Source organism: Callospermophilus lateralis, chromosome 12 (assembly GCF_048772815.1).
Source record: "Callospermophilus lateralis isolate mCalLat2 chromosome 12, mCalLat2.hap1, whole genome shotgun sequence".
Lineage (NCBI taxonomy): Eukaryota > Metazoa > Chordata > Mammalia > Rodentia > Sciuridae > Callospermophilus > Callospermophilus lateralis.
Genome location: NC_135316.1, coordinates 85,713,755 through 85,739,865, shown reverse-complemented (window position 1 = coordinate 85,739,865; position 26,111 = coordinate 85,713,755). Strand labels below are relative to the sequence as shown.

The following is a 26,111-nucleotide window of genomic DNA, read 5'->3' as shown; positions in this document are numbered from 1 at the left end:
AGGAAGGGCACAATCCCCCTCTCCTTACCTGCACTCCTCCAGCTACAGCAGTGTTGGCTTGCAACTTCTCCATTCCCACCCAAGCTGAGGGCTGTGGGAATTTCTAGCCACCAGCTGCCTTTCTGAGCTCAGCAGGAGGGGAGTGCCAGGATGTCCCTGTTAGGTAGGTGTGACATCAGCGTAGAGAGCCTTCCTTGCTTGTGTGGACTCTGTGAATTGTTTCCCATAAGGAGGATCTTTTCTCCTTGCAAGTTCAAGTTAGTGAGAAGTCAGATGGATTACAAGCACGTCCAAGCCAAGGCTGACCCTGGGTAGCTCTGCCCCACCCTCACCCTCAGGCGAGTAACAAATCATCCAGGGCTCAGTTTTATTGGTGGAAGGGGACTGATGATCCCTAAGGGAGTGTTTTGAGGAGGAGGACACAGGTGAAGGACTAACACAAGGGGGTTACTCAGTAATTTTCTTTCATTTCCCCTAGTAAAATATGATAGGCTCTCAAAAGTGCCAACCTCCCAGACTCCCGATTTCTGAGTTACTGGTTATGCCACGGGACCACAGCTAACTCCCTAATTGGGACATTTATCATTCGATTGAAATAAATTTGCCAGGTTCACAGGCAGTAACAGTATTCTAAAGAAGAAGCATTTGGGTTAAAAGCCAAAAATAAAGATGTACTTGGAGAATCTAAGTCAGTGATTTTCAAACTCACATTTTTTTTTAAAGTTCTCATACATTTAAAAAGCTGCAGAAAATAAAACTTCCAATCCATCCTAAATATTGACATTTTAAAATAAAAATTTTAAATGCAACCAATGCATAGTCCAAATGCCCTAGCAAATTAATACTCATTAGGATTCTTTTTTTTTTCATCTTTCATACATTTGATTCAAGTGAGTTATACATTTCCATTTTTACCCCAAATACAAATTGGAGAATCACATCAGTTACACATTCACAATGTTTACATAATGCCATATTAGTGACTGTTGTGTTCTGCTGCCTTTCCTATCCCCTACTATTCCCCCTCCCCTCCCCTCCCATCTTCCCTCTCTACCTCATCTGTTGTTGTTCCGTTCTCTCCCTTCCCCCCCTTTCCCCTCACAACCTCATATATGTGATTTCGTATAACGATGAGGGTTTCCTTCCATTTCCATGCAATTTCCCTTCTCTCTCCCTTTCCCTCCCATCACTCATCTCAGTTTAATGTTAATCTTTTCCTCATGCTCTTTCCCCCTGTTCAGTTCTTAGTTGCTCTCCTTAAATCAAAGAAGACATTTGGCATTTGTTTTTTAAGGATTGGCTAGCTTCACTTAGCATAATCTGCTCTAATGCCATCCATTTCCCTGCAAATTCCATGATTTTGTCATTTTTTAGTGCTGCATAATACTCCATTGTGTATAGATGCCACATTTTTTTTTATCCATTCATCTATTGAAGGGCATCTAGGTTGGTTCCACAGTCTAGCTATTGTGAATTGTGCTGCTATGATCATTGATGTGGCAGTATCCCTATAGTATGCTCTTTTAAGGTCCTCAGGGAATAGTCCGAGGAGGGCGATAGCTGGGTCAAATGGTGGTTCCATTCCCAGCTTTCCCAGAAATCTCCATACTGCTTTCCATATTGGCCACACCAATTTGCAGTCCCACCAGCAATGTACAAGTGTACCCTTTTCCCCACATCCTCGCCAGCACTTATTGTTGTTTGACTTCCTAATGGCTGCCAATCTTACTGGAGTGAGATGGTATCTTAGGGTGGTTTTGATTTGCATTTCTCTGACTGCTAGAGATGGTGAGCATTTTTTTCATGTACTTATTAATTGATTGTATGTCCTCTTCTGAGAAGTGTCTGTTCAGGCCCTTGGCCCATTTGTTGATTGGGTTATTTGTTATCTTATTGTTTAATTTTTTGAGTTCTTTGTATATTCTGGAAATTAGGGCTCTATCTGAAGTGTGAGGAGTAAAGATTTGTTCCCAGGATGTAGGCTCCCTATTTACTTCTCTTATTGTTTCTCTTGCTGAGAAAAAACTTTTTAGTTTAAGTAAGTCCCATTTGTTGATTCTTGTTATTAACTCTTGGGCTATGGGCGTCCTATTAAGGAATTTGGAGCCTGACCCCACAATATGTAGATCGGAGCCAACTTTTTCTTCTATCAGGTGCAGGGTCTCTGCTTTGATATCAAGCTCCTTAAAATACTCAAACAAGCTCTTTTTTTTTTTTGAAAACTCATTTCATTCCTTTTCCTTCTTCCACTCCACTTCCTCAATAGAATTTTCCCCTGCAATAATATATTTTATGCTTGAAAGCAACTTATTGTCCACTCATAGCTATCTGCAACTGTTTCAATATTTTAGTTGAAGTGAATTTTTAAACATGCTATGTGACTTTAAATATCATCATCATTATTTTTAGTACCCAACTGCTCAGAGCAATAAATTGCAATGTTAATAATAATAATACTAAATACAAAAAGTATTTTTTAAGAGAGAGAGAGATAATTTTTTAATATTTATTTTTTAGTTTTCGGTGGACACAACATCTTTGCTTTTTCTGTATGTGGTGCTGAGGATTGAACCTGGGCCGCACGCACGCCAGGCGAGCGCGCTATCGCTTGAGCCACATCCCCAGCCCCCAAAAAGTAATTTTTGAAACTACACCCTCCCCACCACTATATATCTATTTATGTATATATTTTTTCTTTCCTTTTATTTTTTTTTTAGATGAGGTCTCCTTGTGTTGCCTAGGCTGGCCTCAACCTCCTGGACTCAATCCTCCTGCCTCAGGCTCCCTAGTAACAGGGAGTCTAGGTGTGCACCATTATGCCTAGCTTAGAACTGCATCCTAAAAAGATAAATGGGTTGTTTTGCTTTCAGTTAGTTCATGCATCCAATTGTGAGTGTTATTATTTTTAGAATGACCCATATGTAGCATCAGTTTTTCTGTTTCTTTTCTTTTTTCCATTTTATAGGTGTTAGACTTGAGAAAGTTTGTTCATATATATGAAAGTTGTTTCAGCATAGCAGTGTCATCCAGTGCTCTGAACTCTTTTTCTTTTCTGTAGTACTAGGTAGGTGTTCAACCCAGGGGCATTTTACCATTGAACCACATGACCAGTCTTTTTTTATTATTATTTTTTAATTTGCTATTTTGCAACAGGTTCTTCCTAGCTTGCTTAGGATGACCTTGTACTTGTGATCTTACTGCCTTAGCCTCCTGGGTAACTGGGATTGCAGTTGTGTGCTACTGAACCAGGCTCAGCACTCTGAACTCTTTGTTGGTTTTTGCTGAGTCAGAAATCACAAGGTGATTTTAATGACCGATTCTCCTCCTACTTGGTGGAGTACTCCTCTGATTTTATTGAAAGCAAGTAATGAGATGATTTGTCATCCACTTATTGATTTATTCCCTATTTCAGTTTCTGAGAAATATCCCAGAAGGTATGGCTTGAACAAATGACCATTAAGTTACACCGTTACCCTCTCCCTCGAAGGTAGCTAGCTTGCTTAATATTATAGGGATTTGAACACAGAAACATTAATTTCAATAAATGTTTTCCAACACAATATTCTTTATATAAAAGACTTTTATCATCACTTACTTTAAATATATTCTTGTCAAAATCTTGGAGCTGAAGATTTAGCTCATACAGTTTATATCACCTATAACTAGTTGGTTAAGTCAGTCCTATTTGTCAAACCAATGAGCGAAATTTGGTCCACTCCCTGTCAAAACCTACCTACTCTTTCAGTTCATATAAATGTTAATATATGTTTTGAGGAATGTTGTGAAAATAACTGAAAAATAAATAATTGGATATATCTTTTATAGGGAAGGTTTTAAAAATAGGGGAAGCACCAAGAGATTCAAGTCTGATAAATTAATTATATCTAAGTAACAAAAATAATGCATAAAATGTGCAAGTTACCTGTGAAGCAAGGGGTCTGATAAATATATACTTTTTTTTTTTTAAAGTTAAATGTGTTCTCATGTCGGCAGAACTCTGGTGCTTGACTTTCAATAATCATTAAATTATAGTCACATGTGAAAGTCAGGAAGAGTTTCATTGATTTCATTAGACATCAGGCATTTCCTATGCATTTAATGAAGGAAAAAGTTATACAGTGTGAAAATTAATTGGTCTGACAAGCCAGCATATGTTTTTACTTACTGTTAAGTATTTTATTTTTAAATAATTTTTTACAGCATAAAAGGAAATAAGGATTGGCTACACTGGGGTAAATATTTCAAAAAATAAGATTTAAATACCTTACTAAGTGATGAATACAAGATCTGGAAAAAAAAAAAAAAAAAACCACAAGATTTTAATCTACCAGTTTTACCCAGTAATCTTTAAAAAGTGTGATGTCCCAGAAAAGATTCTAGTTATATTTAAGGCGATCATCATCACCAACTTGTACTGCTTCCCCACTCGACTGCTTTTCTCTCCAGCTAATGACATTTCCCAGGGATTTTTTTTTTTCTTAAGCTGAAAAAATGCTTATCTTTAAGTACATGAGGAAAAAAGCCATTTGGAGCATTCTACATGTTCTTAGAGCCCCTCCCTGAAGATGGATGAGTAGATGGCAACTAGTAGGAGACAGAAAACTGGGCAGGACTTTGAAGCACGCCTACCAAAATCTATAGCACCCCACACAGGTGGCGATACCCCGGTTACAGCACGATCCCTCACTCTGCAGAAACTCCTAGATAAGACAAGCCCTGGACAAGGGTGTGGAGCTCCGATGACCAGGAGGCGTCTCTGAAATGGCTCTGGCCAAGCTGCCCCTTGGGTATACCCCTTTGCCTCTCTGGAGGCAATGATCCTACTGATAATGTAGGAAAGAGAGCCCTGGGAAAGGGGCGTGGTAAAGAAGGAAAGGACTTGCTTACATAGTCAGCCCCCCCCCTCCCGCCACCTATCAGGCAGACATAATTTAGGAAAAAAAATATTGAGAAATTGAGATCTGAAAACTAATTCCTTTAAAGCTATTTCTGCTGTGTCCTTTTGGAGAATCTCCAGTTTATATCTGAATGACAGGAAAATCATCAATCATCCAGATGTGCCCAACTTCCCAGATGTTTGTTTCTTTCGAACACATGAATCTGCTCAGACTCTTAAATTTTTTTTTTTAAAAGTCAATGTGAACTATTTTAAACACACACAAAGGAATAAACACAATCACCATCTATGACAATAAACATACTGGATTTTTTCAAGATAAATTCAAGGCATATCATTTTAATTCTGAATATTTTCTATGTGTCAAAATAGAATCCCAAAATCGGATGCTTTAAAAATATAATTTCATCCTCAAAAAAAATCAGTCCCTTAGTATCGAATAACCAGTCAGCAATCAGATTTATTCCAAAAATTTGTCTCAAAATTTTAAGAAGGTTTGAAGTAGAATCCAAAGTCCACACGTTACTTTTGGTTAGTACGTCTCCTTTCTCATTTAATCTACCTCTGTATTTTTTTTTCCTCCCTGACCATTTTTTTTTCCTGAAGAAACAGAATCATTGTTTGGAATTTTTCTGATTCCATCCCCATCATGTGTTTTAAAATATTTCTCTTCTCTTCCATTTCTTGTAATTCAATATTCTGCAGTCTTCATTTGATTCAGATTCCATATTTTGGCAAAAACATTTAATAGGTGGAGGTGAGTATATTCAACCAGAAGCACATAATACCCGGTGAACCCCTCCTTTTGAGTTCTTGGTGACATGGCTGATCATTGCCTAGATGCATCATTTCATTGAGGACTTGCAAGCCCAAAATGAACATCCTAATTTGCTTCTTTTTGTCTCTGGAATTAATCTTTTCCTTACCAACTATGTGGTTAGATTGAGGTACTTTTTGTCTCTGAGAGTATCTTTAAAAAATATAATAAACTTAGGTGACTATTCTTAATTTCATTTTAGATCCCTGTACATTTGCTAAAGCCATCCTAAGATTGTCACAGAATTGTTTCTTATCAGGGGAACCCTCAAATTAAATTATATCTGGCATCAAGTCTTAAGTTAACCCATCTTTAAAAAATATATCATTAATCAAATGGTTTGACATGTGCACTGTTGTGAGATTTGGCATTTAATCCCTTGCTCTATTTTCTACTTTTTTTTTTGTAGTCAAAAAAGTATCAGAAGATTAGGATATGCATATGCACTTAGTGATCCCATTCTGAATACACAATACAGTGATGAGTACGTTTGGAAATCATATTCTAAGGAAAATACCATAAAAAATGGGTCTTCAAGAGGATTAAGGAGACACAAAAAAGTAAGCCAATCAAGTAAGATAATAGCTCTGTATGTGTCAAATTTAATACTGTGTCAACAATCCATGAGAATAAGAGTTTGAATATGTCACAAACACTCTTCACTTTCTCCTTGCTATATGGTCCTTCTGGGATGATTTCCTTCCTACCTTCTCATCTTTATTTCTAACCATGTTTTCTCTATCTCTATTTATTTCTCTGTTTTGTTGCGGAACATTTTTATCATCCCAGATAAAAAACAAAACAAAACAACTCATGCCCATTAAAGAGTTACCCCCTCCCCCCAAAAAAATCCCTGTCACCTTCTCCTTAGAAACCACCTATTTGCTTTCTATTTCTATGAATTACCTATTCTGGATAGTTTACATGTGGAATCATACAACAGGTAACCTTTTGTGCCTGACTTCTTTCACTTAGTATAATATTTTTGAAGTTCACCTATGGTGTGGCAAGTACCAGTACTTTCTGTGATTGAATACTATTGTATGAATAGGCCACAATTTATTTGTCCATACCACCCTGTTGGATGTTTGGGTTGATTCCACCTTGTGGCTATGGTGAATAGTGCTGCTATGAATAGGTATACCCAAGGTGTTTTGTGCTCTCTCAGACCTCCCTGACTTTTATCACTCTTGCCTTCCTCTATAAAAGCCTTTTCCTCTCTACTAAGGAGCACTTCCCTATATTTCTCCAAGGCTCATTTTAAAAAGAGCCATCTCCCATCCTCTGCCGGAAGAAAAATAACCAATTCTTCCGCAGTTTTCTTGGCACTGTACACCCTTCTTCCATCATATAAGACAATTCTCAGTCATAATAAAAGGTTTCATTTACCTGGCACCTAGGATGAGGCCCTTGCATGCATTAAAGAGATGACAAAGTGGTAGAATGGACAGTATTTGATGACTAAAGGGATGTGAAAGATGAAGAAGAGCGAGGGAAGGAGGATGTTCATATTTCTCTCTCAGAGGCTGGGTGTGTGCTGACACTGTTTTCTGAGCTGGAACATGGTGGAAGACCAGGTTTGTTGGGGAAATGGGAGTTCTGGTGAAGATCTGTTCAGCAGACAGGCAGCTGCACATACAGGTCTGGAGCTCCTGTGAGTGAGAAGCTGGAGAGGTAAACTTGGGAATCCTTAGAACATACACGCATACCCCATCTAACTTGGTTCCTCATGGCATACTTTCATTACCATCTATGCAGCAGTCCGGCTGCAGCAGAATAAGCGGGAGGTGACGAATAACTTGTTTATGTTGATGCAGCAGGAATGGAAGCCCTTTATTGTAGGATAACAGAGGTATTTATACATTTTGCACAGCTTATCTTAATTAGCATAAACTAGATACAGCAGTCAACCAATCAGGAATCTCCACACTTAATGGCTCACTTTTGTTACTTTACAAACCACTCCCTCTGGCATTTTGCCAGGCGCCATCCAGACTTGTTTACAGACTCTAACATATCCCCCTTTTGTTTAATTTAAATAACAACCATAGTGGTTTTTACACAAACACCATAAATAACCTGCTAGAAACAGAAAGGGAGGATACAAAATGTTACAATTCCAAGCTAATTGATGGCTCCATGCAAGAAGCCCTTGGAAAAATTATACCAGCAATGACACCGTTAGCAAAGATACTGAGTTACAATTTGTTGTAGATTATAGTTTGTTGTCTCAGTCCAGATAAAGCAGTGTCTCAATAGATTAACTCACAGTCCAGGTAAATCACAGTCCAGGTAAGTTCTGCAGGCAGCTAGCTTAAGTTGTAGCAGCAGAAACAGCAACAGCTCCGAAGTCTCGTCGGGTTCTCAGCCGAAGTTTCCTCCGGTTCTCAGCAACACTGTAAATTCTTTCACCTTTGTTTTTACCGCACAGGGACGAAGGCAGGAACTCCGGATGGCTAAAGAAAATCCTGTAGCATTTCACTAAGAAAACAACCTTCTGAACAATTTAATACATTATTTCAAGGTTTTTTTTACATTTGAAATAAGCCTTAATAGTGCTCATTACTCATTAGCTTCCAGGTGTGGGAGAACCATTGTAGTTACTGACATTGGAAATGATCAAACTTCAGGGACGCCAGTAGCATCTTCTGCCAGCTGTAGCATCCCGGGCAGCCCTAGATGGCCCTGGGGAGAGTCCCAGACTCAAACTGCTTCAGGGCACAGGGAGCAAAAGCCTGCAAGACTGTGCCTCCAGGTCAGGTCTAGATTTGGGCTCACAGTGGCGATCCGCTCCCCCGGGCAGCGGGGCGGGGAAGAGCCCGAAACTGCCGCTTGGAAAATTCTTGCTGCGCCCAGATTGGCTTGGGCAGGTGGTAGCCGCCTTGTCGTTTCACGCACCCTCCGGTATCGAAAAGTATTCAGTAATAGCCTTTTGCTGCAACTTTTTTCTTGATAATCCTTCTTCTTCTGAACTTTCTTTTTCTTTATGACTAGAGTTTCTGGGCTTTTATCAACACATGCCCTAACTATTCTTGGTTCCACTGGGGTGCCTTTTTCCCTTATCAATTTTCTTCTCACCCCTTCCATATTTTCATCACAAAGACAATACAACATTTCAAGACAAAACAAGACACAAACATACTGCATCAATCTTCTCCATTTTCTCGAAATGGCCATTTTTCCTCTCGTCCTATCTGCCTAGGGACGAGCAGATTGCTCCCGTCCTATCGATGGACGGGCAGCTTTTTTCGTCACTTACCCCCAAGTGTCCCAGGGTTCCCCGTACGGCTGCAGCAGAATAAGTGGGAGGTGACGAATAACTTGTTTACGTTGATGCAGCAGGAATGGAAGCCCTTTATTGTAGGATAACAGAGGTATTTATACATTTTGCACAGCTTATCTTAATTAGCATAAACTAGATACAGCAGTCAACCAATCAGGAATCTCCACACTTAATGGCTCGCTTTTGTTACTTTACAAACCACTCCCTCTGGCATTTTGCCAGGCGCCATCCAGACTTGTTTACAGACTCTAACACATCTATATGTGTCTTAAGTATTTTCCTTAAAATCCTAAAATAAATATACAAGAGTTAATTACAACATTATGCTGTATTTGTATGCATATACACACAAATAGGCATATGATTTTCATTTATCTAAGTGCTATCCAAGGCTCTCGCCCTGAGAGCTAGCATGGCTGCCTCTCTGTGTTCTCTCAGCCAATGAGAGCTGGTGTGAGTTGGTGTGGCTGACAGTCCTTTGTGCTCTCAGCCAATGAGAGCTAGTGTTATAGATGGTCCTTTGTACTTTGAGCCAATGAGTTTTGGCAAGTCAGATTGGTTGACCCTACTGATCTGGTCACTGAGCCTCAACAACTGTTACTAAAGAGAAATAGCAATATAATTTCAATATCATTTCCCATGATCTTGCTGAACACCACTTAGAGAATGGTCCAAGAGATCCACCCTGAATCTGAATCCTAAAGACTTTTTAAATGGCACTGTGGGTATGTAATCAACAAAATCCAGACTTGGAACCTCTATGCATCAAATAGCTGCTTCAATAGATGTTGGCATATTTACAATTGGTTTCTTCAGTAGATAAATGATAAGAGAAAGAAGGGGATTGAGAGGGAACCTGAAGATTAAAGGAGATTTAAAAGATAATTTGGAACAGTATGAATATATAACTATTCCCAGGAACTTGGGCAAAGAGAAGGGTTTCTTTACAAGGTAGAAGAAATAAAGGCAGCCACCCAGCAGAGAGGAAGACACGGAAGTTTCTAGAAGTGAGGGTCCCTGGAGTGCTGGGCTGGAGTACACTACAGGGAACTGGATCTAGCTGCCCAGGTGGGTTGGGTCCTGTTGGCAGCACTGCAGCTACTCTCATCAGAGATGCCAGGGCAGGTGTGGTGGATGGGAGCTGGTGTGCAGAGCTTCTCTCCTGACGGCTTCCATTTTCCTAGGGAGCTAGGGAGTGAGGTCATGAAAGAGTGCAGGTTTCAAGTTTTATAATCCTAGAATTGCTTTGGAGGTAAAGAGGAGACAGTGCCTTTCCTCTCCTGACCCCCACAGTGTTGCTTAGGCCTCTGCCAGTGAGTCAGGGTTTCTCTATGGGATGTTTCTCTCTGGGACTACCAAGGGGAAAGCAGCCACTTGTCTCTGCTCTTTTGGGAACAGGTAGCCAGAACTAGAATAGTATGGGTTTTCTCCTTTTTTGGTCTTATCTGTGGGAGAATTCTCTTTAGAAGCACAATTTTTTTTGGTGCTTGCAATCACATTTTTTTTTTCATCAGTGTGAAAAGTCAAAGAAATGCACAAGTATCTGTGCTACAGCTAGGTAAACCAATGGATCCCATTAACAGGCTCCCTGCACTCAGGCAACCAGAGAGTTCTAACTGGATATAAAGGATTCCAGAGACTATGTCCACACCAATGCTTGTATTCTTGATTCCATTAGGTGAATCTGTATCAGTTTTGTTGAAAATTGTATTTGCATTGATAGGGCTACATCGAATGGACTCTACCTCCAGAGCAACTAAGTGAGACAAGAAGGGGCTGCGTTCCTTGGAAAATTCCTGCTTCTGTGGAGGAAATTAAGAAGGCAATAGCAAATCAGTTTGTTTCCCACACCAAGAGAGATTTTGTGGATCTAGACAAAGGTAAACGTGTTTGTTTTCCTCTGGAGCCTGATCATGTTCTGGTCAACCAGTTGCAGTAGTTAGCCGCATGGTTGTGGTCCCTTCCCTTGAGGAACTCACAGTCTAGACATGAAACAGGAAATGTCATGTGCAAAAGCAGTCAAGCACAAACAGGTGCATGTTTTAAGAAATGCAGGTTGCCATGGGCACAACATAAAACATCATGAGGTGGTGACGTGGGAGGTGGAAGTGGAGGTCAGGAAAGGCTTCCCTTCTGAACCTGAAGGATGAAGAGAAATGAGCCAGGTAAAGATGAAGGGGCGGGGGGAGAGTGTCACTTTTGTCCTGTGAAGGCATTGAGGAACATTTGAGGAACTAAAAGGACTTCATGTGTAGAGATGAAATCAAGGGCAAGTGGGAGGAATGAGAGAAGAAATCAGCACAGGCAGAGAGAATTCCGTTTGAAAGGGCGATGTACAGGAGTTTATCCCAGGAGCGATCAAAAGGTTCATATTAGAGTGGCGATATAGTTCAGATGTAGACTCTAGCATGAAGGAAATGGTCCTACTGAGAGGAAGGAGGCCACCAAGAGGTTGTCAAAACAGTCCCCGGGGGAGAGTGGTGCCTGAAGCAGGGCTGTGCAGTGGGGATGGAGGTGTGGCACCAGCAGGATAATAATATGGACACTTCAGTCCACATCAGCATGGTGGAGGATGGTTTACCTGTTAATGCAGTGTACCACCAGTGTCCACTCCAGTGTCTGATTCATCATAAGCATGAAAAGAAATATTGGTAGAACAAACGAATGAACCATAGGGTTGAGTGACTGATAGATGACAGGGATAAGGAAGTCAAAGGAGCCAGCTGTCTGACTGAGGATGGGATGGGATGGTGTGGTATCTTTTGTAGATAGGTATAAAAACAGTAGAGGGTCAAGCAACGCCCATTTCATTTTCTCTGTAGGTAAGAGGTAGAGTCTAGCACTCTCTTCATGCTGCCTCCTAGAAAAACACATGCCTCTTTCTGGAATTGGACTTTTGCTATACAAATCTTCCCCTGCAAGAATCTAGATTCTCCCATGATCCACTTGGCTCTGCCCTTAGGATTCTGTAGCTGGAATAACATTTGCCTTGGTTTTCTGTAGGGTAAATGGAGATGATGCCATGACTGCTCCATTTCTCAGGGGCCTCAAGTCAACTTGGTGGAGTCAGACCCATTTTCCAGAAATGAATATATACCCATACAGGGCAATTTTGGTCTTTTATATAGGCAAGAAATTTGCTTCATGAGACTTCATGAAAATTGATCATAGGTATTTTAAAACTCTTCCCTGGAGTGGAGAATGCAGTGCTCTCTGGTCGGCTGCTCCAGGCCTTGTGACAAAATGGCGGTTGGAGCCTGGCGCTCTCCCGCCTCTTTGGTAAGAACCCATGGCTCTGAGGAAGCTTGGCAGCCATGTGGATTTTAAACATAAACTGGGGAGCACGGAGGACCCCCATCTCCCTGAGACTCTGGAAGTCAAGGGAGGATCACAATGCCTATGTCCTCTGCCTCCACCTTCATTCCTGCCCGCTCCGTCTCAACAGCTCAGTCCGCCCTGGAGAACTCAGGATGCTCCTCCCCTCTCCCTGAACAGGAGCTCCTCTGCTCCAGTTATCTGGCTTTTCCTCCTAAACCACCTTTCCGTCTCAGTGGCATCCTTGTCCTCCCCGCCAGCGTTCACTTGGCTCTAGTGCAGTGTTTAAAATACCAAACAAGAACAAGAGCTTCTCCTGACTCACGTCTCTGTTTGGCAACTGTGCATTTCTCTGATTCTCTTCACAAAAACGGCTAATGTTCACTGACCCCTTCGTTTTTCATAATTTAACACATTGAATCTTCATAACAAGCTCTGAAGTTATCACCCCCAATCAAAGATGAGAAGTCTGACTCAGAGGGGTGAAGCAACCTGCCCATGATCACCCAGCTAGTGACAGGTGCAGTCTAGGATATGAACCCTGGTAGTCTGGCTCCCCTTGTCAAAACCACATCCCTAGCTGGGCACACTGGTGCATGTCTATTGTCCTACCTACTCGGGAGGCTGAGGTGGCAGGATTGCTTGAGTCTAGGAGCTTGGGGCCAGCCTGGGCAATATAGCAAGACCCCATCTAAAACAACAAAGCAAACAAAAACAGAAACATCTGCGTCTTTCAGAGTTAAATTATATATGCTATTTCCAATTCTTAACTTGTTGATCACTATTTTTAAGAATTAAAAGTTATTTTTATTAAACAAATACATGCATATATTTAAGTGGTTACTCAGACATATAAAGAAATCACAATGGTTCCTGACCTGCCACTCTCCACCGACACCCTTACCTGCCATTAGTGATCAATTTTAATCCTCGTAACAGTTTCTTCTTATGTGATTCCCCATAATTTTAAATACTGCTGCTATTTTTAAGTCACCAATTTTAGGCATTATTACTGATCCTACTGTAGGTAGTGGAGGATCTGGTACTATAACTATTTCTCACTCCTCCTCCATTCAGCCTTTCAGTAGAATTATATTCCGAATTTTTGGTTACATTATATCATTACTGCTTGAATTACGATTATAATGACAGGACATATCATGATCACATAATATGATATGATTATGTAACATTTATCACTGAGCCAGTGTGTATTACATGATTATTATTTTTTTATTTGTTTTTACCATTTAATATTTGACTTTGTTTCCACATACCTTATTTTCTATGTGCCTGTCACTACTTTTTTCCCAAATACTTTGTCATACACTTGCCAAGATTTTTTCCAAACAGTATGTTCTATCCGTTCTAGTAGTTCTCCTGGAGATCCTCTGATCTGCCCCCCACCCCTCTCTCCACCATCATTGTCCTCTAATCTAGGCTAGCTGAGTCTAGATTAGTTAGTCTAACCATTAAAATATATGCCTACATTTATTTAATAAAAGTAACTTTTAATTCTTAAAAATAGTGATCAACAAGGATTGAAAATAGCATATGTAATTTGACCCTTAAAGGAATTTAATGTGAAAGATATAGATGTTTTTGTTTTTGTTTGCTTAGTTTTTTTTTTTTTTTTTTTTTTAACATGGGGTCTTGCTGTATTGCCCAGGTTGGCCCCTAGCTCCTGGACTCAACTGGTCATTCCATAGGTTTGCCACCCTACTGGGCCCCAGGACCTTCTTTCCATCATTCGGGAAATTTTCTTTTGTATCTTCCCTGCAATGGATCCCCTGTTTCCTGAGTCCACATCTTTCCCTTTCTTTCCTCCTTTTATTTTGCTGAAGCACGTCTTCCAGTAACTTCCTACGAACAGGTACAAGGGAGAAATGTTTTTGCCAATCTGGGAAAGTCTTTTTTACTTTGCTATCTGTTTGATAGTTTGGCTGGATATAGAATTCTGGGTTGATGATTATTTTCCCTCAGAACACATTCTTCCAAATATGTTCCAGCATCTAGGATAAAGAAGACTGATGCTATCTTAATTTCTGATCCTTTTGTGTTTTTCTCTTGGAAACTTTAAAAAAAAAAAGCTCAGAGCTTCTTTGGCTCAGTTTTTCAGAAGATAAATTTCTAGTTAGGAAGTGTCCAAGTATCCAAGTGGCTTGGATATGAGGTGTCACCCGAAGGCTCCTGTGGGAACACAGGAATGTTTGAAGTGAAATGATTGAATCCTGAGAGTTGTAACTCATCAGTTCCTCCTAGTTTGAATGGACTGGCTGATACCTGCAGGCAGGTGGGGCATGAGTGGAGGAGGTGGGTCACTGGGGGTGTGCCCTGCAAAGGTGCATCTTCCCTGTGTCCCCTTTTCTCCTCTCTGTTTTCTACCCCACCCTGAACTGTGCAGCTTTCCTCCACTGGGCTCTTCCCCCATGATGCCTTGCCTCCTCTTGGGCTGAGAGCAATGGAGTTAGCCATCTGTGGACTGAGACCTCTGCAACTGTGAGCCACAAATAAACATTTTCTCTTCTAAGTTGTTCTTTTGGGGCATTTTGGTCACAGCCATGCAAAAGCTGACTAAAACAAGAAGTGTCTTGTCTTAGTCACTTTTCACTGCTGTGATTATAGGACCAAATCATAACAACTGTGGAGGAGGAAAAGTTTATTTGAGGGCTCACGGTTTCAGAGGTCTGAGTCCATAGAAGGTCGGCTCCATTCCCCAGGGACGAGGTGAGGCAGAACATCATGGTAGAAGTGTGTGGCAGAAGGAAGCAGCTCACATGACGATGAGAGAGCAGAGAGCGAGAGTCTCTACTGCCAGATACAAATATGTACCCCCAAAACCACACCCCAATTCCCATCTCCTCCAGCCACACCCTACCACTTTGATTACCATTCAGTTAATTCTTATCAGGAGATTAATTCACTGATCACGTTAAGACTCTTAAACCCAATCATTTCTCCTCTGAACCTTCTTGCATTGTCTCACATGTGAGCTTTTGGGGGACACCTCACATCCAAACCATACCATGTCTTAACTCATTTTCTGCTGCTGTAACAGAGTACCCAAGACTGGGTAAATTATAAACAAAGAAGATTTGGGGCTAGTGGTTCTGAAGGCTGTGAAGTCCAAGATTAGGGGCTGCATCTGTTGAGGGCCTGGATGACGCATCATAACATGGCAGAAGGCATTGCATGATGAAAGAGCACATGAAAGCAAGAGAGGAAGGGTGGCTTCCAAATTTATCAAGAGTCCACTCCTGCAATAACTAACCCAATCCCCCATAATCGTATTAATCCATTCTGCCTTTGTGATCCAATCACCTCTTAAAGGTTCCATCTCTCAATACTGTCACTGTTGCAATTACATTTCAATGTGAGTTCAGAGGGGACTTTCAAACCACAGTAGGAAGGGGCCATCGTCATATGACTGCATGGGCTAAGAAGGTGAAGCAAGGAACCACTCTGCATCCAAGCTTCCAGCCAGGCCTCTGTTTCCAGTCCTGAGCCTCTCACTCTGTCTTCCACGGCAGCTGTCATATCCCAGTCTGAGCCTGCTGGAGTTCCATAGAGTGGGTTAGCTCACTTATCTGTTATTTCCTTCTGCAGTTCCTGGGTTTCCGCTTCCTCTGCTTTGCTCATTCAGTTGCTGTATCTTGTTTGTTCTTCAGCATCTGGCCAAGTGTCAACATTTCTCCCGGACAGTCACTCTGATGACGTTTGGGCATGAAAGGGTCCTAAATACAGGAATACAATGGAGACAATCCACTGGGTTCAATGTGAGATACTGCTAACCCTTTGAATTTTCAACCCCCTGCAGGTTGGGTTTTGTCCCCATCCAGTTATTGAAACTACTCTTGTCAAGGTGCTCGATGGCCTTTCATTAGGATCTTCCCATTTGCATCTTTCCCAGCCTGACAGCAGCAGTCAGTATTGCTGGCCACTCGCTCGCTCTTGGAACACCTTCTCTTTGAACTTCTGTGTTGTCACCTTCTCCCTGCATCCCTATTTCCTGTCTCTTACTTTCTGGTCATTTTTCCATTTGGTATCTGCTAGAGATCCCGATTCCTTAAATAGCAGCTATCCTGGACTGCCACACTTGGGTCTCTCCCCCACACCTCTATATTTGGAGAAGTCTATGAGGGTCCCAACACATGGCCTCCTTTCCCTGGCACCTGATCTTACGTTACCTGTTGGACCCTCCAGTCCCTCCACCACAAGGCAGATGGATGATCTTTAAACATCTAGACTGGATCCCGTTATTCTATTGCTTCTTTTCACTTGACTTTCTATCACAGTTTGAATAAAATCCAAGTTTCGGTTCCTTCCGTGGGTTCCTGTTAGGCCTTGCTTAGTTCCTTACCTTTGTTTCATCCCCACCATTCCTGGGGATCCACCCCATGGGCTTTTTTAGGTTCTGAAAGATGCCAGCTTCCTTCCCCTTTGGCCAGTGCGGCTTCCCCAGCTCTTCCTGAGGCTTTGCTTTTCCATCCCAGCTTCAGCACCACCTCCCCCATGAGGCCACCTTTTACTTTATCTGAAGGGGCCTTCGTCTCATTTCATCTGGCCTGTTGCACTTTGAAGTCATTTGTTCCTGATTCTTGTCTTGTGTTGTGTTTGTTTCACTCCTTCATCTCTGATGCAGTAAGTTGCCCACTCGGGGCTCAGCGCAGGGCCTGGTGGATGGAAGAAGCCCAGGACGTATTTGTTGAATGTCAGAGAGAATATATGGGAAATGCCCTTCTTGAGATTATAGATGGGCATGGGGTCAAAAGACCAGTGTACCTGCAGATAAACTAAAAGGATCCAGGAAAAACACTGGAAATGCCAAAATTCTTCAAGATGTCTTTGGGTTTTCATCAAAGTTGTCCATTCAGCGAATCACCATTCCCCCCAAGTGCTGGTAAATATTCAGGACCTGTCAAGACTCCCTCCTAAATTTCTCAAATCCATCTGTTTCTCTTGCTGCTCACAGTCCTGCCTTAGTTACCGGTGTCTATCTTGGATGACCTCTGATCCAATTCCCTTTTCTAGTTCCTTCCCCCAACCCACTGTGCATACTACAGTCACAGTGAACTTCTGGAGCTGAAAACCAAGGTCACCTAGGCTTTTTGTCCCTTTAGAAACTCCCCCATAGCCCTCCAGACAGCAGCTAAATGCCTTAATCTGAATAATGGATACCCTTGCCCCTGTCCAGCCTCCCCCCCAGCCTCCCCCGGCCTGTCCCCACAACCCTCTTGAGACTGCACTGCTGCCCACACTCTGCGCAGCCTCCTCCTGCCTGCACGCGTTGTTGCTTCCTGTGCAGTGTGTCCCGCTTCCTCCTGTCAGCATGTCTCCCACCACTGGAGTCTACACGCAGGCAGGTATCATTTCTGTCCTGGAAGCTTTCTCTCATCTCCAGTTTTGTCTCAGTGGCTGTCCCACCTGGTTGTTTTCTAACCTCTTTGGGAGGACTTATCACATAGGATTGCAGTTCTGTTCTGTGTGCTTATTTTCTCTAAGACTTTAAGCTTCTGAAGCACGGGGACTGTGTCTTAGCTTGGTATCCTCATTATTGAATATTGAATTAAGGCAAATGAATGAGAAATACCAAAAGGTGCTTTTTTTGTTTGTTGTTTGGTGGTACTGGGGATTGCACCCAAGGATGCTTTACTGTTGAGCTACAATCTCTGTTGTTTTCATTTTTTTTAAAAAAAATTGAAACAGGGTCTCACTGAGTTTCTCAGGCTGGTCTCAAATTTGTAATCCGCCTGCCTCAGCCTCCCAAGTTACCGGGATTATAGGCACATGCCACCATACCCAGCAAGATGCTTGTTTTCACATTCACACTTGGAGAATTGGCTTTGAGGAGTTAGAACAGTTGGTATAGACACTAGAACCATATCCCTCTTGGCTTTAGAGTATTGCTGCCAGTGGTCCTAATTGTTTTGAATGTTCCTTGCTCTACATTACTTTTGGCTTGAGCCTTTCTGCAGAGCCCTGCCTGATCTAAATGGGCCAGTTTCCTTTTTAGGGGAAATTTACTGGTACAGTATCAAGTGGAAAGAAACCAAAGGGAACTGAGCCTCTGAGGAGCACAGATGACCCCTTGGAAGGGGCCTTCATCCAGCTTAGCTCTGGATCATGGTTACCGCATCTGTCTCTACTTCAGCACCAGGATGGGGGGCTTCAGTCATTCATTTGGTCCCTTTGTATGAAGAACCTCCCTTCTTAGTAATGCCTGAAGGAGCTCATTAACAAGAAATTTTTATAAAGACAACAAAAGTATTAGCTGAGAAACACCAAGCCCAGGCTACGGAGGAAGATTACACAGTCGACTGGGAGTTACCTTACACATATATCACAGAGGCAGTTGCCAGAGTGTGGTTCAAAAGACATTAAGTGCTAATCCATGGCAATTATGTTTCCGGTTGGTTTTTGTCATTCATTCATAAATTTAGTAAATATTTAATGAGGTCTATTAATGGGATAAGTACAGAGAATAAATGAAGAATAAAACTTAATCTCTGCCTTCAAAGGAACTTAAAGTACGTGTAGGTCCCGAGTTGTGCCTTTTCTAGGTCCTCATCTCCACTGAGCCCACTTCTGTGTTGGTCCATCCTGGTCCATGCAAAAAGACCTCCAAGACTCTCCCCAGCCAGCTCCCAAGTCACTTCTCCATGTCACCCTCAACTCCTCCTCCTGCCCAGGGAGCCCTGCACTCCGCCAGCCACACACCAGGGGCCACTGTGTGTTTTGCCCCCATGTTGATCCTTTATCAGGGCCCGTCCCAGGGTCTGCCATTCGTCTTCCTCCTCTTTCACTCTTCTCTGGGCTTCCGCGGCACCCTGTGCAGAGCTCTGACTCCGTGATTCCTAAAAACACGGGAAGTCTGTTCACAGTGAAGAGCCTGGCACTCCCACTCTGGAGCTGCTCAGTGTCTGAGATGAGGATCCGCAGAGATCTGTTCTAGAGACCCTTCCCAGGAGATTCCGACATCTCCACAGTTCCTCCTGTTGTGGTTGCAAGACTTATCGAGTCCCATATCTGTTTGTCCTGAAGATATCTCTTTAATCACACTGGTTTGGAGTTGTCTGAAGGTAGAACAATGACTTCATTATTAATCACCTTGGCACACAACACATCTGGGGAATGAAAACATTTGCTATTGAATGGTTGCTCTGGGGGACAGGGAGAGAGACAGGCATGATGTATTTCAACATAAATGTGTTTTTCTCCTATAAAGCTATTAGTAAATGGCAAAAAACAAGTTAGAGATGCAAGTTACTGGGAAGAATACCAGATGGTTTTCCAAAGTATCTCCATGGGCAGTTTCTGAGGTCATTTTGAGGCCATTGAGCACCTGCATCTTTTTTCTCCTGGGTCATCCAAAGTTAGAGGCAGCTTGGTGCAATGAACTTCACCTTTGCTGGTCTAGACAGAGAGCTTTTTTTAAAAAAAAAATCAGTATTTTAAATGTTGTCATGTGCGGGTAGATGCAATAATGTATCCTTTGATACACAGTGTAGACCAGTAGATGCCATTGTATGAATCCTTTGACATGCAGTGTTCATTAGAATTTTATTTGGAAAAGACCTATTGAAAATTAGTTTTCAAGAGAATTAAGTTTAGTGTCAAGCATTTCCACTGTTTAGACATTGCTCATGAAACCCATCTTTTTAACATCTTTATCTTTCTGAATAAAGATGATGCTTTATAATATGCCCCCAAACTAAGGCTTTGCCAGCAAAAATGAAGGGTGAACATTTAGTTATGAGTTGGCTTGTGGCTCCTCTGTCATGTTTGTGAAACTCATGTTTAATCAGTGCTTCATTTAATGATGGTATATTTAATGAATGTTTTTAGTAGATTATTATTTCAAACAAATAATGTTATTATCACTAATAACAATGATGTCCCCTAGCCCTATACCAGATAAGCTTTCAATGGTTCTTTTCCAGGTGATGAGGATGACACATACCACCCCATCTGGGGTTGTTAGGTTAAGCAAATAAAAATATAAGCTGCCCAGTTGATTATGAATAATGAATACTTTTTTCATATAAGTATGAGTAATTACACATACTTATATGAAAAAAGTCTTCATTTTTTTGTCTGAAATTCAAATTAAACTGGGCATCCTGTGTTTCAAATGGCAACATGAGTCATATCCAAAATCTTTGTCCCTTCTCCCTCTCTGCCCCTCACCCCTGCTACAGAGACTGGCAGGGGGATAATCAACGCCTAAGGGGGGGGCAGACAGATATATTCATTAGGGAGCATACCCTACCTTTTGAGAAAGCAGAAAATAATTTTAAGTTTTCATAAAAAGCACACTGACCATTTTTCTAAATACAAGAGGCGTGTGTGTGTGTGTGTGTGGGGGGGGGGGGGGGAGGGGTCTGTCTGGCAAATTGGAAGCTATTGCCAGAAGCAAAATGGAAAGAAATGCTACTCAGAAACAGGTTACTAGGAGTGTTATTTTTTTTTTTTTAATTTTATTCCTTCCGTTTCCATTCCACCCCAGCTCAGGAGATTAAGAACAGTTCTCCGGTGTGTTTGGACTGGAAAAAGTACCTTCCCCGGCCCCCAGACACTGAATTTCGACGGAATTACCAAATTCCAGCTAAAATTCCTGAGTCGCAGGATTTTAGCTTCCGATATGGATGCTACTCAAACCTGTCAGCTGCTTCCAAAGGTCTAGGTAAGTACACCTTTGGTTTTAAAAATGACTCCAGAGATTCTGTAGATACCACGAAAGGGCTTGCTCCCTGGCACACACGGAAGCCGGTACCATGGCACAGGTTTTTGCACAAAGAGAGAAATTTATTGTAGATCAGTCAACAAGGGGGTGGGAGGAGGCCTACTCAGATCTGTCTCCCTGATGGCCCTTGGCAAAGGAATTGAAGTGACCCAGGGTGAGGAGTAAGAGGGCTGCCTGGGTGTAACGCCAACGAGTCTTTGTGGAGCAGTCTGCACCCTGCACACCAGGCCAGGTGTAACTTGTGGATGTTTTGTGATTGGGCCGCTTCCTGTCTCTCCTTTATTCTGATCCATCCTGCACCTGCCGTCGGAGCCCCTGGGTTCTAATTGCCGTCGATGAGGCTGGGTTCTCTTTCTTCAGGTTTCACTGGTAGCAGACTTTGGGTTCCTCTTGGCTCTCGAGGTCTGCGCCTGCATCCTGAGAAACAGCATGCACAACGATTTTTAGAAATGGGCAGTTGCCGTTTTTGTAGCCCAGTTTCACTATCCCTTTGTTCCAAGACTCCTTGATGTAGCAGCCTCTGCAGTCAAATTTGATAATGGTCACAGGGAATGGCTGTGATCCTGGCGGGCAGTCCGAACCTTGCTGGGTTCAGAGGGCACCCTCCCTCCCTCCAGCGTCTTCAGATTTGGCACTCATCTGCTTGAGTGTTCTTGGGCAATCCCGAAAGTGTTTAAAAGTTCCATGACCAAGTCCCCTCCGAGGTATTGGTTAAGAAGAAAACTTGGTGTCTTCTGAAGAAGAATTGGGACCAGATAGTCCCTGAGACAGAAGAATTGCAGAATGGAAGCCTAGCATCCTGGGGCTAAAGGGTAGTACAGAAGTCACCTCGTCCAGAGCCTCAGGGCACCCCATCCTTGCTGAGGGTTGATGCGCCCCTCCCCCCCCTTTCAGGGTAGTGCTCCATGTTCCAAGCCTTGCACTCTTCCTATGGCTGGAATATTCCCGCTAAACTTCTAGTCATTGATTCTGCTTCTTTTCTTGGAAGTTAACTAGTAGCAGAAATTTATTATTCTATAAAAAGGTCATCGTAGAACTTCTTAGTCTTCTTCTTTTCCGGTTAAAGCATTTCCAGACCCTACAGACACTCATCTCAGAGAGGAGCATCAACCCTCAATAGTTTGGTCCTTCCATTTGGCCAATGGCCCCTTTAATAGACTGGAAACAGTATTGAAAGTGTTTCCAAGGTTTACCAAAAACTTGAGAAAGTTGTAGAAATTGGATTTTTGTGTCACGTCTTCATTTTAAAAACATGTTAGCTCCATAAATATCAGAATGCACCTTAGAATAACAATATTCATTATCAAATGTAAGTGCCTTGGGGTTGCCCGCACCTCTTACTGATAGACCCAACCTGATCTTTTCTTAAAATTGGGAGCAATCTCGCCACAAAGCCATGAAAAGATAATTTTGGCTTTACTATAAATTACTGCAAATTCTGAACCTGCTTGGAATGCCTGTCCGTGCCTTGAACTCACCCATGCCTGGCTCTCTGACCAGAGAGCAGCCCTCTCTGAAACTTTAGTGACACCTCATAAATATTGGCCTTCCCTGGCCAGACAACGACCCTCTCTGAGTCTCTAAGACCTCCATAAATTCTGATGTTGGGGCTAGCAAAAATGTAAACTTGTGTTATGCTCCTCAGAGTTTTGTTATCTGTAACCCCCCTTTGTATAACTTTTTGGGCTATAAAACTGGGCTGCAAAGAAGCCTCGCCGCTGTCTTTGGCTCCCACAATTTTGATGGGCAAGGCAGCCCGGCCGGTCGAAATAATAAGCTTGCTTTAATTTGATTTTAATTGGAGTCAGTGGTCTTTTCTTGCGTCGTGGTCTAACATTACCTCTCTTAGTCTGAATGTACAGGACAGTGAGGGCTGGCTGTAAATATCAATGTTCTTCCAAACTGCTCATCCCAAGACTGATTCCCAGGCCACCGGAAGGAGGTCTCTTAGTGCACCAACCCAAGTTTGCACAGGACATGTCCTGAAAGACAAAGGTGTTTCTAGGAAGGTGGTTGTTTATTAACCTGATGGTGCCCACTGCCATCCCAACACACTGACCTGCATATGAACTCACGTCAGAACAACTTCTTGTGCCCCATCCCTCCCTCTTCTAATGGCAACAGTCTGGAAGTCTCAGCAGCTTTGTGCAGTTCCCAGTTATTGGAGGAATCAGACTCACACAGTGCCTTAGTTTCCAGCGTCATGAAGTATGCACAGTGACCTCCAACTGCGGTCAGGGTTGACAGGGGCAGGTTCTAACAAGCGGGACAAGAGTTCTCTGCTTGGGTGACAGCCGCTGTGTCGGTCCTTCCCTTGTGTTTCTGTAGTCCCTTCGGTGCTACACAGCTACATGAGGACCCAAGAACGTACAAAGAAGCAGACCACTTACCAAAGCGACTACGGGAAGGACCACCTGGACTTCTTAATGATCTTAAACTCCATCACGCCCTGCCAAATCAGTAATTACCTTAAAACTGTTTCTCACAAAGGTAAGATGGAGTCTAAAGTTTCCCATTTCATTTACAGATCGTAGCACATTGCTTTATACTAAAATAGCAATTGTCCCCATTTCTAGCCACAAAAAAAATTGCTTTAAAAAAATCCCCAAGTGTTGCGTGAACCTCATTGAAAACTTTTTCCCTAAGAGAGGCCCACTTCATTCCCACTTATTAAAAAGGAGGGTAGAGCTTTACGCATTTTGCCTGCAGTTGAATTATTCCAGGATGGCTTCTCTTTTTCTTCCAGCTAATTGATTTCTCTAGTGGATGACTGTATTATCTCATGTTTTGTTTATCCCCCCCACTATTTCCTATTTGGTGGCACATTTTTGTGACAGCTGTTGACAGTACCTGAGAACCTCCATTTTTCACACTTGCCAAAGACAGCCGTTCCATTTTCAGGATGGCGTCGTTCCTCCTCTTCATAACACTTACCCATCCCCGGGCTGAGCGGGGGGTGCGGGGGGATGGATTTGGGAACATCGCAGGGGTAACTGGTTGTCCGAGTGAGTGTGTATAAAATATGAACTTGGGGACTGAAGGAGTGTGAGGAAGCAGAGCTCTTCCCATAGCTCCCTCTTCGAGGGGTCACAGGCCCCATTTAAATACATGCCCCAAGACGGACATATATATATATATATATTACATGAACTAGTGTGTCAGGTCCATTAGAAAACTTAGTGTTGAGGAAGTCAAAAACAAATATAAATAGAGGTTCTGCTGTTTTCCCCTGCACCCAAAGGATCATCTCCTGCACCCACATTTGTGCTCAAGGGCATGTGGGGTCATCAGCTCCTTCGTGCCCCGTGACAAGGCCTAAGGTCAGGACTTCCCCCAGCTCCTCTGCAGCCCTCCAGCTGCTCTGTCGTCCACCTGCTTCTCTTGGGTTCCCAGTTGTCCCCAGACAGACACATGATTCTTCTGAAATTTTCATTGAAACCCACCCTTTGTTTCTGGATTTTCCTGCTCCAAACAAGATTGAAAGGGAGGGGTATGTGCATGTGTGCATGCATGTGTGTGTGCGCACATGCGTGTGTCTAGGTTGGAGAGAAAAAGCAAGTATTTTTCTACCCTTAAAAGTGCTTGAATGGTAGGTTTCAGGGAAACCCGAAAAGCAGATGTTTTGCCTCATACTGAGGCAGAAGTGGATATTTTCAGGTGGGATCCTGATGCCTCTTAACAGATGTCTCTGGGCCAGTTTGTCACATCAGAAGGAAAACAGGAGATTCCTGGAGGTCTTCTGGTCTCATCCTGAAAGCAGAGAGGAAGCTCAGCGCAAGGCCAAGCTGCTTTCTCACTCTTTGCTCAGCTTTGTGGCAGACATGTAAAACCATCCTCTGTACTTTACAAAGAGCTCATTCCACTCCCAGGAGGCACATCTGTGGGAACCTACAGCAGCACTGTTTCTGTCTTTCCCTAAGCAGATGCTTCCTTCTGCCCAGGGACTGACCATAGAATCACAACCACCACTTCTGCCCCTGGGGAGCCATAGTGGCTGCTGGGCACCTTGGTCTCCTCTCTGTGTCGTCTGCAGCCTGAGCTTTGGTGATGTCCCCTAAGGGTGGAACCTCTGCTCAGCCTGCATCTTCATCCTTCAAGGTGCCTGGGTTGCCTTAGGCAGCACCGGGGCCAGGTACCTGAAAGCTCATGGCCCAGCCTTCAGCTATTTTGCGCTGATGTGGGCTGACGGAGGAGCTGCTTCCTGTGGGTTTCGCATCTCTCTTCACTTTAGAATGGCTCACTCATCCGTGCTGGTTGTGTTAGACACTCACTAGCAAGTAGGAGGCTTCCTTTGCATCGTGCCCCAAACCTCTTGTCATTTTCTAATGTCAGGGGTGACATGGATGCTTTTCAGCTGGTGAAAATCTCAGAGGTGCTTTTTTTTTTTCTTGTTTTGATGGTACTGAGTGAATAATCAGAGAATAAAACACCTGGCAGATGTGGCAGGCTCAGTTATTATCAGCTCAGTTTGAATCATTTTACTGGATTACCCTTCATGGGTCGTAGGCCTGATGGAATAGGAACCCAGAACAGGAATATTTTGAGAGAGAGACAAAGGGTGGAAAGACCAGCCTTCACCTTCAGTAAAGGCCTGAGACAGGGTGGAGAATGGTCTGGAGAGAAGGAAACGTGAGGACAGATAGGGAAGACTCCAGGAAGATGAAAGATACTGGGGAAGGAGAGAGGAGGAGAAAGCGGCTAAGGGAAATGAACCTTCTATTCCCATTAACTCTGTGGCCACATTTGGTACAAGTTGAGCATCCTTCATCCAAAAATCTGAAATCCAAAGCTTTGTGAGCACGGAGGTGGATGCCACAGGTGGAAAACTCCACACCTGGCTTCATGGGATGGGCTGCACTTAAAGCCCAGGTGCACCAAAAATATTGTATAAAATTACCTGTGGGCTATGTGGATAAGGTGTATAGGAAGCACAGGTGAATATCATGTTTATACTTGGGTCCCATCCCCAAGATATTTCATTGTATTTATACAAATACATTCTAAATTTTTTTAAAATCAGAATTATGAAACACATCTGGTCTTAAGCATTTTTGAT

At 42.7% G+C, this 26,111-nt stretch overlaps 1 protein-coding gene across 1 annotated transcript in view; it reads left to right on the top strand.

Moving 5' to 3' along the window:
* The window catches only part of Tex26 (testis expressed 26), a 34,907-nt gene that overhangs the window by 5,350 nt on the left and 3,446 nt on the right, over nucleotides 1-26,111 (top strand). The window contains exons 3-6 of the mRNA XM_076872256.1: nucleotides 6,124-6,274; nucleotides 10,721-10,877; nucleotides 20,819-20,995; nucleotides 23,384-23,545. Coding sequence (XP_076728371.1) covers nucleotides 6,124-6,274; nucleotides 10,721-10,877; nucleotides 20,819-20,995; nucleotides 23,384-23,545 — 647 coding nt within the window. The remainder of the gene's footprint in view (nucleotides 1-6,123; nucleotides 6,275-10,720; nucleotides 10,878-20,818; nucleotides 20,996-23,383; nucleotides 23,546-26,111) is intronic.